At 39.2% G+C, this 12,531-nt stretch overlaps 2 protein-coding genes and 1 pseudogene across 4 annotated transcripts in view; all 3 read right to left on the bottom strand.

The window, feature by feature from the left end:
- LOC120611617 (aspartate aminotransferase, mitochondrial-like) lies at window positions 1-5,483 on the bottom strand. The gene is made up of 2 exons (XM_039874080.1): window positions 4,411-5,483; window positions 1-694 (listed from the first exon to the last, which is right to left on the bottom strand). The coding sequence occupies exons 1-2, from the start codon at window positions 4,996-4,998 to the stop codon at window positions 683-685; spliced, it is 600 nt and encodes a 199-aa protein (XP_039730014.1). The 5' UTR covers window positions 4,999-5,483; the 3' UTR covers window positions 1-682.
- Window positions 1-12,531, bottom strand: part of NTN4 (netrin 4) — a 97,195-nt gene that overhangs the window by 48,314 nt on the left and 36,350 nt on the right. For all 3 annotated transcript variants that reach the window (XM_039874076.1, XM_039874077.1, XM_039874075.1), the window contains exon 3: window positions 8,646-8,924. In XM_039874076.1, the coding sequence (XP_039730010.1) occupies window positions 8,646-8,924 (279 nt within the window). The remainder of the gene's footprint in view (window positions 1-8,645; window positions 8,925-12,531) is intronic.
- On the bottom strand, window positions 5,499-7,643 carry LOC120611726 (receptor of activated protein C kinase 1-like; annotated as a pseudogene).

The raw sequence follows: 12,531 nt of genomic DNA, 5'->3' as shown, positions 1-12,531 counted from the left end.
TCTTTCTTTCTTTCTTTCTTTCTTCTTTTTGAGCCATTTCATTAATTAGTGAAGGGAACAGAAGGGAGAATCAATGTTAATTTCTGGTTCAATATTTAAATATAGATGACTTGGATAGATTACCTATCCCTATAAAAAAGGGTCTTTTTAATAAGAGCTTTTTCTTTGGTAGCTTATTGGGGGTGGAGATGGGGTACAGCAGTAGGGATTCTGCGTGAGTTATTACTCTATCACTGTGACTTCAAGCAAGTAAATTAATCTGTCTGTATCTATTTCTCTTATCTAAAGAATTGAAATAAAAATATCTACCTTCTTAGTTTTAGTAAGAATCAAGTGAAACAATGCATGAGAAAGGGCTTTATAAAATATAAAGCAGCAAACCTTTAGTGGTGAGAATAGTCTCTGCTCTCCCGTGTTCTCACTTCCCTGCTTGCTCAGTTTAGATTCTATAGCCCATCATGATAATTGATCCCTTGAGTCCATCCTCATCTCTCTTGCCCCTCCTGTCTTTTACCTCTCCTTTTTTCTCTGTTCTTGGCATAATGTCAACTCTGGTTAGATCCAAATCTTTAACAGCACAACAATAGCAAAAAGAGAATGAGCTTCAGTGTCTGACAGGCGAATTTAAACTGTGGCTCTACCCTTTCTTCACTTTTGGGAAATCAGTTAACATTTCCAAGGCTCACTTCCTCATCTATGAAAGAAAATGATAATAATGCATTATTCAGTTGTTGAGAAGATTAAATTCAATAACATTTGTACCATGGGCAGCACAAGGCCTGCTATATAGTAAGCATTCAATTGGTAGTAACTATTAGTAGTAGTATTGATAATCCATGACAATATTCTTTTCCTCTGCTGAGAGGATCTAGAACTAATTTGTAGATGCTCACTTCCAAACATGAATATAGATTTTACTATATAAAAAATTTTAAAACTCTGATTTAATGTTCTTATTTAATAACTTTATTGATTGTTTTTAAGCCCTCTGTTCTTTTCCTTAATACCTTGAAGAGTCAAGACCTTTCAAATGATTACTTCTGGCTTATTCACAGCATGGTAAAGAATTTTTAAAAAGAAGATAAAAACTACGATCTTAAATCTGTTCTGAATTTATAAAACATGACATATATGTAAACATAAATATGTGAATAAATGTATTCAGGTTTAGATGGGGAAAACTCTAATAATAAAACTGTATGAATAATTTTAAAACTTGGCTCACACAGCTGGGTAACATTTTCCTCGAACCCCACAGGTCTCAATGTTTGATCTTAGATTTGAACACATCAGTCAAAATACCAATACTTTTTTATAATGAGTTTCTGATTACAAAATTAAAAAAAAAAAAAACACCTTAACAAGTATAACTGAAGATATTTAAACAATTCTCCTTGGTATTCTAAGGCTTCCTTGCTATCCAATGGATGATATTTTATAAAACAATGAAACTTTCCATGTTCCTTCCTATCACCATCCATCAACCAACAGCTGTAAAGTCACCAGCTGCTAGGGAAAAGAACTAAATTAGTCCTCTCCAGCTGCAAAGAAAAAAAGCTTAAGATCTCCTCTTCACATAATTTCTGGGATCTCAGCAGGCTGGAATCACAGTACAGTTTTTCTTGCCACAAAACCCCTAGCCTTATGAACATGTCAAACAACACATAAGCTACGATTTATTTTTGACGATACTGAAGAAGATGAGTTTGTTGGGGAAGTAGTGGAAGTGGCTGAAATAATACAATATTATAATAGCAGCAACAGTAAGTAGTGTCTATCACATCCTAGGTATTAGCTATCATATTTTTCAACCTCACAATCACTATATAAGATAGATATTATCCTCATTTTCTTAGGAAACTGAGGTTCAGTGAGGTTACTTAGTAAATGGTGTGGTGAGTCAAATCCAATCTGTTTGACTCCATTGTTAGGGTATCAATCACAATGCTGTTCTGCCTTCCAGTAGAATGAACAGATGAGGAAAAATTGAAATGGTGAAGGAAAAATGGAATAGATCTAGGAAGAAGGGGAAACATGAAAGAAGTGATGCTACTTTAAAAGATACAAGAGGAGTTTTAAGTTAAATAAAGCTGACTTGTATCCCACTTTGTACCTTTTTTTAGTTCCTTCTCCCAAAGGAAGAGAATAACCCTAAAATCTTACATATCTTAATCAATGGACAAGCTATCATTTCCATTAACTGCCTTAATTCTCTATCATCAGCCATCAAAAATTCTAGCCCATAAAATGAGACTTTATTAAGTAATTAGTCGTTCTCGCAACAATATGAGTTGTAGCCAGCATTGTGATCATCTGGAGGGCTTGTTAAACACAAATCCTTGGGCCCCATCACTAGAATTTGATTCAGTAGGTCTGGGGTAGGGCCTGATAATTTGTAATTCTAACAAGTTCCCAGGTGATGCTAATGCTGCTGATTCAGGGACCACACTTTGAGAATGACTGCTATAAACCATGCTAAAGAAAGTTAGATTTGTACACACATACTTGGGACAAGCTGACTAGTAAAAGAATAGCATTTCTTGAGAGGCTATCTTTCATTCTGCAGGCACAATTTACAAATCCAGTTATTTATTTCCACCTATAATGAAAGGTGTTCACAGATACACAAATGTGGAAGGACGATTGATCTTATGGTCATGTCTTTCATGAGGCAAAAGACTGCTTTTAATGGGCAATTTGCTCAGCTAAGCAATCATAGGAATAAGAACACCACATTCAAAAGAGGCAACCATACCCAAATTTAATACCAGGTCTTTATAATCCAGAAAAAAATTATATAAAAGTAAAATGCATCTAAGCTGAGGGATGGAATAATCTGAAACCAGAACCATTCACATTTCCAACAATAAGTCTTTCCTGAACCAATTGTTTATGGCTTTTTTTTTTTTTTAAGAATTGAGACAGCAAGGATTCTAAATCCCCAGAAGCCAGCATAGCCTTGGCCACATAGCCTGTTTTTTTTACCTCTTCTGAGCTCTAGCTCTAGGTCTGACTTGGTCATGCTTTGGTTTCAGCACATGCTGTAGTTACAGCACTAGAGGCTACCACCACTGCTGGCAGAAGTCAAAATCAGTATGGAAGCTGGGCAGCAGGAAGCCACAAAACTAGCATTATTTTAAAAGGAAATTGCTTCCGATTTCAAAGCAGCCTTAGATTAGTAAGGAAATGAGGTTTCCATCCTATAGGGTCTTCTGGAATGGAGAATGCTCATTCTAACATCCTTTCGAAATGGAAAAACACTTACTATTATAATCCCCTTTACTCGGTCGGTCATCTAGATCCTCTTTACAGGTTGACAGTCTCCCTCTACTTTTCTTTCTTTCTCTATTTTTTTTTTACAGAAGGGAGTCTATAGTAAACTTATTGTAACTGAGAAACCAGACTGCAATAAGTCTACATGATTAAAGCAGATGGTGGTTATCTTTCCAAAGGATAAAGCCTGAGCCCAGCTGGCAGCACACAAAGTTAAAAAACAATGCCCAGAATAACCTCTTTCTTGGTTCTATCCTGCACTGCCTAACTCATGATGTGAAATGAGTGACTGCACAACAGCACTGAACAAAAGTATGAGGTCCAGCTGGGCAGAGGCAACAACACAACAAGAAACTATTAAACAATCATTGAAGAGGATGCTAAGAGAAAATGCAGTTGCCTACTCTCTGCTGTTCTTTGCCAAGAAAGCTGAGGGTACAGGATGAACAGTAAATTATATTCTTTATTTTTCAAATAGGTAAATTCTTAAAGATGAAGTCGGTGATCAATCAACTAGTAAAATAGAATGAAAATTTTAGCTAGTTATAAACTTTTATGCCTAAGAAAAACAGTGATAAGGTAGAAGAGAGGAACATTAAAATGACTGCAATTATTAATTAAAAAAGAGAATCTTCTTTCTTTTATTCTCAAATAAGACAGGAAACAGCAACTTATATTTTCCTTGCTGCAGTAGCAAGCAGATTTGCTGGTTTTCATAAAACACAACTTCTGTAATGTGGTTTGTTGATAAGATTGCTCAACCACGGGAGGACAAACAGGCTAACTGTTAATGTTTGAACTAGGTCTTCTTTCAAAGCCTCTTATATAGGTTATTTCTCATGCTGGATCTACAGAGGAACCCCCCAACCCCAACAGCACAAGGTGCCTCAGTTAAAGCTCCTGCAGTACTGCAATGGCATGATTGACAGATTTGGGGGGACTATTAATTTTCTTCCACATGTAAACTCTTTTGGAAAAGCTGGAGATAAAAGGATGGGCAAGCATCTTGTTTAGGGCCAAAAAGTTCCAGACACCAGCTACAGATGTCTCTGCCCAGTTTCCCTATATGTCCTTTTCCGAGAAACACATTCAATCATTGAGTGTTAAGCACTGTGTTTGAAAAAATGATCTTCCTACCACCATCTTCCTTCTCTCATCCTTTGTGTGAATCTCACAACAGCAAAGGCTGAAGACAGGAAGGTGGTCTCTGTTCCCTCTCACCAGAGAAATCACTTGGCGTCCTGGTGAATGGCATGAGCAAGGTAGCCCAGCTGACCAAGGTGACCCTGCCACAGAGATGTAGGCAACCTTTGTCATATGGATGGAGAAGTCCTTGGTCAGCTGCTCCATCTGTTCAGGCTTTAGCCCTGTGAAACAAAACATGACAATGTGTCCGGGGATGTGCTTCCAGTTGTGGGAGAAGACCAGCTGAACCTGCATGCTAATGATGAGGTCGGCCATGACTTTAACTTCTTGCAACCACTGTTTTTGAAAATCCAGGCTGGTCAGAATAGTTGAAGCAATCTGGGTCCCATTGAGAGGAGGACTGGAACGACTTGGACTGATCGAGATCTTCAACTGTGATTCCACTCTTTGGCTCGACATCTTTGCAGACCGCAGTGAAGGCTCCCACACTCTCACCATGGAAGCCCATGTTCTTGGCATAGGATTGGCAGAGACAAACATTAACGCCCTTTTTGATGAAGTAACACATAGCCCAGACATCCTTGTTACTATCACCACTGGCAAAATCTCAGTAGGTCATGTCAAAAAATGCAGAGAAATTCTTTTTCCTCACTGATGTTGCCATTTCCTTCCATTGATCAAGACAAAGTCCACTCTTTTAAGACTGTGGGCATGGGTGTACAGAATGCTTTGCTCTGGCATTTCTTAAATGCCCTTCTTAGTGTCTGTGAAGTCAAAGCCACAAATCTTGGGTTCATAGTATAGATAACTGTAGCCACATGCCAGCATCCCTGAAGATGAGTGTGTGATTTCCCCAGGATGGTTTGGGCAGAAAGACATCTTAGCTGAACTTACAAAAATCTTTGCAGATAACTGATTCCGATCCTTAAGGCTCCAGTTCCAGAAATTATCTGCATAGTGACATACTGGCCACTTTTCAACTCTTTGCAGTTCTCATCTAAGACCAGTTCTGCAGATGCCTTGCAAAATTCAGCCCTTTCAGCAATAGGAAGGTACTCTTTATCCAGTTTCACCCCCCCCCTTTTTTTTTTTTTTCGCAGCAATCTGGGCCTCTGCCACAAAACACTAGGAAGCATGTAAAGCTTTCCATTGTCATCCCAGTAGGCACCACCTCCCAGACTCATCTTTTTGCTGTTAGTATGTCTCTCTTATAAGCTTCTGTGACTCCTAGGATGGGATCTGGGGCTCCCATTTCCACATGGGCCCACCAAGAGCTGGCTGTGGCAGAGGCTGAGGAAGCAAGGCCTAGGAGGAAGGCAGCAATGACCCTAGATAGGATGCAGCCAGAGTGCAGCAGAGCCCTGCTCGGCAGCAAGGTCAGGTAGTACTGGCAGGATGGAGCTCGGGGCCAGCAGGCACAGACACAGGGGCAAGGGCTTATGGTTGACAGTTTTCTTGCTGGCAGAAGACTGTATGGAATAGTTATATTTGAAGACTTTTGCAAGTCTCTAATAACTACATAATTACCACTTGTTGAATTTAGCAGAATAGAATTTTCTTTTTAAGTCGGAAAGCCAGTTTTAATTTCTAAAGCTCTGGCATATATTTGTAGTTGGTGCTGATGGTCACTTCCCAAACTTGTACCAAGGTTTTTGTGTAGCCAGCAAACAGAGTTTGACCATCAGTAGACCAGGTCAAAGAGGTACACTGGGGTGGCTCTGCCTTCCTGCTGGGACTGACAACTTCTTGCTTCAGTTCTTCTACAATGATCATGCCCTTCAGATCCCAGATCTTGAGTCTGGGGCCCATGGTGGCACAGAGCCAAGCAGCAGTTAGGGCTGAAGCAAAGGGTGATGATGACATCTCCACCATCTAGCATATAAAGGTGCTTGCCTTTGTTGAGGTCCCATACCATGGCCTGGCCATTCTTGCCTCTAGATGCATAGAGGGATCCATCTAGAGAGACCTTCACAGTGTTCAGGTAGCCAAGGTGGCTGATGCGGTTTGTCACCAACTTGCAGTTTTGACAGGTTCCATACCTTGCCCATCTTGTTCCAGCCACAATAAATAGATAATGGTGGGATTGCAGCTGTTGGGTGAGAAGCAGACACAAGATACTCAAGTGTCTCTCATCCCAGATGGTGGATTTGCATATACCCAGAGAATGTAAAGAAACATTTAGAATTTTTCTCTTTAGCTTTAGAAAGTGTTGCTAACTTTTTGAAAGTTTACATTCAGAAGACTTCAAAAAAAAAAAAGAGAAACTATTGCTTTTAAATGCATACTCATGAATATTTTAAAAGGCTCCTAAGAACTCTGATAATTCAATTTGGTTGATCAGAGTCATTCAGGTTGTCTCAGAGGTCATTCACTTCATAGATATGGCCTATTCTGTGGCCTGCTTGTGTCTGTCTCTTTGGCCAGGACTCTACCCTGAAGTGATCCTACAAGGCTTGGATTACAGGCTGCTATGACAAAAAGTATAAACTGGGTGGCTTGTAAACAGTAGAAATTTGTATCTCACAGTTCTGGGGGCTGGAAGCCTAAAATCAGGTGCCAACATGGTCAGGTTCTGGTGAGGCTCTCGTCCAGGTTGCAGACTGCCAACTTTTCCTTGTGTTCTCACATCGTAGAAAGAGAGCTAGCTAGCTAGCTGGCCTCTTCTTATAAGGACACTAATTCTAGTCATGAGGACTCCATTCTCATGACCTAATTACCTCCCAAAGACCCCGCCTCCACATACCATCACGCTGGGATTAGGGTTTCAACATATGAATTTTGTGGGGACACAAACATTCAGTGTATTGTAGCCTAGGCTCTCCTTTCACCATTCACTTAAATATAATGGTAGCAATATACTAGCACTCAACCTCACCCAAACTGTACTCCAGCAGGTTGACATGTCTCTAGAATATCTGGGTTATTTTCTACTTGAATTATACCCAAACTCAATCAACTTAGACATAACAAATTATTCCATCCTTTATTCGAAGCAATATTAGTTCAAAGACCCATTAGTGTCTAGAAACTAGTTGGTGATTGTTGAATGATGCTGTACTGTCTTCGCCTTGGGAGCCCTAGCTCACTTCTAGATGTCATAACATTGTTTCTATTTTTGTTACTCTCTGGCTGCTCTCCTAGTCATTTTAGTCACCCCATTGTTGCTCTGTACCCAGTGACTCAGCCCAGCCAACACTAACTGTCCTGCTGGCTAACTGGTTCATGGTCCCTCGAGGCCCTATCCTATATCAGGACTGGGGGAAAAAAAAAAGAAAAATGGAAAAATAAACCTTTTACAATATTAGGAGGCCTTTTAAATTTTTATTTTTTTGTTGTGCTTTGATCAGAAGTATCAGAAGAATATAAAACTAAGAATTGTAGTGCCCTCCTCCTTGCCACCTCTTTGCCTAATCCCCATCCCAGATGCCAACAAGGAGCTTGCTGTCTGTGCCACTTTGTATGTTTTTTGGAAGAAGGTGAGGTGAGAACAAAAATGACAGTAATTTTTCATCATCTCTCTATTCCTATGTTGCTATCATTCAATCAAACACCTATTAAAGAAGTAGCTCTGGCTCAAGTAATAATACACTAGGTCCTGAGGATACAAAGATGACACAGGCTCCGTCCTCAAGGAGTTCATGATCTCCTGGGAGATGCAGACAAGTAAAAGTTTAGAAGAAAGTACAAGGAGATGTGTGAATGTAGAGGAAAGAAAGCTTAACTCTGCCTCAGGTAAGAGGGGGTCAGGCCATTCCTCCCAGAGGAGAATTATTATTCATTCTATTGGCTGGACAGCAAAAGATATACCAGGCATTAAACTGGGGTTCTTATTTTTTCCACTTTCAAATCTACTCAACAATGGTCCCCATTTATTGTCAAGCTGGCTTCTGTGTGATAATGCCACTAATATGATTATGCCAGCTTCTCCAACTGCTCGTCTTACACTTTATATCTGAAGGTCATGGTACTAAAAACTGGCATGGATGTTTTCCCAGAAATCTTGTTATCATGCTTGACTATTTATAATTCTAAAATTGAAGATTAAAAAACAAGTTAATAGGTACTTTATAGGACTGGTATGGAATCAGAGGACTGAATCATCAGAGGAAGAAACAATAAGCACTATGCAAGCATAGACCAACTCTGTTAGAACTTACACTACCAGTGCCCAAAGCTGAAGGTAACTTACGATTTGTTTTTCATTGGCAAGGACTTGTTTTACATACCACGTGGAATGCTCCTGGGGCCTTGACAGGTCTGAAACCATCGACAGGTATGCAATGATCTGCATGGCCATTACAGAAGCAGCTGCCTTTGACGATGAAATCATAGATTGCATAGTGTGTAAAATGTTGAGGCTTTGTGTTCAGATCATTTCTCTGACAGGGACAAGACTGTCGTTTCAGCAGCTGTACACGAAGGTTGGTAATCTTTAGCTGCTCCTGTACTTTGGCACTGTAAGGGTTCTCCACATCGTATGGTGGTGACAAAGCTCTGAAGATAACCTGTAAGGAAAAAGGAATACCATGAATGTATAGGACTGTGGATGTATCTTGAGTTGCTTGCCCCATATAGTCTTGGTTTGATTTATACCTTTTGTCATCTGTAAGAGATAAGATCACAAGAGGTTTTTAGACCTTAATCACACCTGGGGAAGAATTGCCCTATTATTCCAAGGAACAGATGTGCCACCTGTTTGGTTGCAGAAGTATAAGTTGAGTAACCAGCAGAGAACTGACTCTTGAGGTGAAGGTGGCCATGCAAAAAAGTTGAAAGCCACGTGATATCACTTATATGTGGGATATAAACCTAAAAGCAATAAAGGAATAGAACAAACAGAGACTCATGGACATGGACTGTAGACTACTGGTTACCAGAGGGTAGGGGGTGGGGGAGGAGAGGAAAAGTAGACAGAGTAAAGGGGGTCAAATATAGGGGGTAGGGAGAGGGTGAAGTGGGTAAAGGGAATCAAATATATGGTAGCTGAAGGAAACTGGACTTTGCGTGGTAAACACACAATAGAATATACAGATGTCAAATTATAATGTATACCTGAAAATTATGCAATTGTATTAACCAATGTTACCCCAATAAACTTAATTAAAAAATAAAAAAAGATCTTGGGGAAGAACATTCTGGGCAGAAGGAGCAACAAGTTTAAAGGCCTTGAGTGGAATCGCACGTGCCATATTCAAGCAGGAACAACAAGGTCAATGTGACTGGAGTCCAGGGGACAAGAGAATAGTGTTTGGAGAGGACAGAGCTGGTGCATGACAGATCCGAAGGCATCCCTGGAAAGGCCATGGTAGAGTTTTTCTAGTGGAAGCCACTAGAAGCCTGTAGGCAGAGAAGTGATATGATATGAATTCCATTTTTTAAAAAGATAACTTGATTCTGTGAGGAGAATGGATTATAAAGGGTAAAAAATAGAAGCAGGAAGACCAGTTAGGAAGCGGTTGCGAAATCAAGATCCAGGCACTTATATTTCTAAAAGAGGCGTGACCTTTTCAGAGACTAATCAGTTGTTAATTGAGGTCCCTGTTGCTATGAATATTTTCAGTTCTCCTTTTCTGTATCTGCCTTCCAAGTTTGTGGCATGCATTTGGAATACCCTTACTGGTAGTAAATAATACAACCCCTCGAGGGTAGATTTGATTTCTGAAATTAGTCGAAAGTCACTTAAGCCCAAATGTAATGAGTAAAGTGGCTGATCAAGTTAGTTAATAGCACTTTTGGTTAAATGCAAAGTATAATTACGTAATAAAACTGTTTTTATTGTGTAGATTATAGATATGCTATAAAGGCAATTTAAAACTTTAGTCCTGAGGAGGAACCAGAGGGAGGAAGGCTCAGAAGAGACAGACTTTGGGCATGTGTGTGAAGTACATCATATGGGGGGAAGAAAAGGGACTCCAGGGCAAGGTGGTGCAAAATTCTCTAGTGGACCTGTTACTTTGGGGGAGAAGAGGTTGGTGGAAGAAGAAATCACTGCCAGTAAAAACCAAGGAATATAAGAAAGGAATTCCAAAATATAACATAGCATGAAACGGTATTATTTTAAGGAGGCTAACGCTAAGTTATATCTAATTATGCAAATTTTAAAAAACCCTACAAAACAAAATCTCAAGCAATCTCATTAATTTATATGAGACACAAAGCTCCCCTGAAAGATTCTTAAGTATCTCTTGGCCTTTTAAAGATAGTTTAAAACTCAATTCACACACACACACACACACACACACACACACACACACACACACACACAGAAATAGTTTTATCTTTTTTAATTGAAGTATAGTTGTGAATACAGAAATATTTTGAAACCAAGTACAGTTGACCTGTGAACAACATGGGAGGAGTGCTGATCCCCCACCCCCACCCTCCGCCTCATCCAGAATTCCAAGTATAACTTTGACATTCCCCAAACTCAACTACTAATGGCCTACTATTGATCAGAAGCCTTACCAATAACATAAACAGTCAATTAACACATATATTGTTGTATGTATGATGTACTGTACTCTTATAACAAGTAAGCTAGAGAAGAGAAAATGTAAAAAAAAAATCACAAGGAAAGGAAAACAACACATTTATAGGATTTATCGAAAAAAATCTACGTATTAGTGGACCTGCACAGTTCAAACCCATGTTCTTCATCAACTATAGTATGAAAGTAAGGTAGTTATTAAAAACTAGGCTTTAGATAAACTCCTGTTGAGAGAGAATGTATCCAAAAGTAACTTTCCAGAAAAAAGATTTCTTTAAGGAATACTTTGGATATAAAATTTCACTTGAAAAACTCATCTTACACCAAGAGTATTGAAAAGGTGACAATGTGTAGGATCACATCTTCAGGTCTACGGAACTGTCTTCAATGAAATATAACTGTGGGAGAGGGGGTGATAATTCAGTGGGCACCTGGCCTTCTACAGCCCATTCATCTAGCAGCCAGAGTGATTCTCTATAAACAGAAGTTCGATCATGTTGTGCTCTTGTTTAAATTCATCCCCATCTCCAAACTTCCCATTTCTCTCAATCAAATACAAAGTCCTTGCAATGGCCCTGCCTTGTTTTTTGTTCTTAGTGCTTATTAGTACCTGACACATTAGATTTGTAATTGTTTAATGACTTACTGTCTTCCAAGTCTGGAATATAAACTAGAGAGGAGTCACTGAGATATCCCGGGGCAGTGCCTGGCACAGAGTAGGTATTCAATACATATTGATCAATTAATTAATTAATTATAACATTGTTCTTGGCATTCAAGGAATAGGTGAGAATTTCAAATAACTTAACTCCCTTTTATAGGGTCCAAAACAGATTCATGTAGTGAATTCACATTATAGCACAAGAAGGTAATAAGTAAGAACTTGTATTATAACAGCAGTTATAAATAATTACATTATTAACCAGTATCTACATTTCTAGCTATTTTTGAACTTGCAAAACTTAGAAGTTATATCTTAAACTCAAACAATATTCTGCCCCATTTATTCACATGTAAAGTGGTGAAAGGCAACATATTATGGAATAAAATTTTCCAGCAAATAATGTGTCACCTACTTGAAAGTCAATATAGAAGCAATGTCTTTTTCTTTCAACAATAGCTTAAATCAGGACATGATTTTATATTTTGAATCATTAAAAAATTGTGAGCTTTATATGGGATTTGTTTTCAATATGACACCCGAACACTGGCATTCTGTTAGACACTTGTGAAGTACACTTGCTCTAAATAAGATAAATGATGTGACTATCTCTTAGTTTATCAACCACTATAATGCAATGACATGGAAAAGGGCAACCAACGCTAACCAAATAAGTATTCCACTGAAAAGTCTATGGCATCCTTCTCTGTGGTGTTGCCCACCCTTCCTTTTCCTGAACATTGGTGGCAACTGTTTGCTCTCTGTGTTCACCCTTGACATTTACCCTGTTCCCTCTCCCTCCCTTACCCTCCCTCTCCTTCCCCTGAGAACTGTTCAGATGCAAGGCTAGGGGAAGATCTGTCAAGGTTTGTAGGAAGTTAGGAGCTCTTTTGCTTCCTGAACCCAGATTGTAGAAGCTGAATGGCAGCTCTGTGCTTGGTGTGCATGACACCACAGTTGGCAC

Source organism: Pteropus medius, unplaced genomic scaffold (assembly GCF_902729225.1).
Source record: "Pteropus medius unplaced genomic scaffold, Ma_sr-lr_union100, whole genome shotgun sequence".
In the NCBI taxonomy this organism is placed as follows: domain Eukaryota; kingdom Metazoa; phylum Chordata; class Mammalia; order Chiroptera; family Pteropodidae; genus Pteropus; species Pteropus medius.
This window is presented reverse-complemented; position numbering and strand designations above follow the sequence as displayed.

Coding starts and splice junctions, on each gene's coding strand:
- LOC120611617 (XM_039874080.1), bottom strand. CDS start 4,998: ATGTCTGGGCTATGTGTTACTTCATCAAAAAGGGCGTTAATGTTTGTC.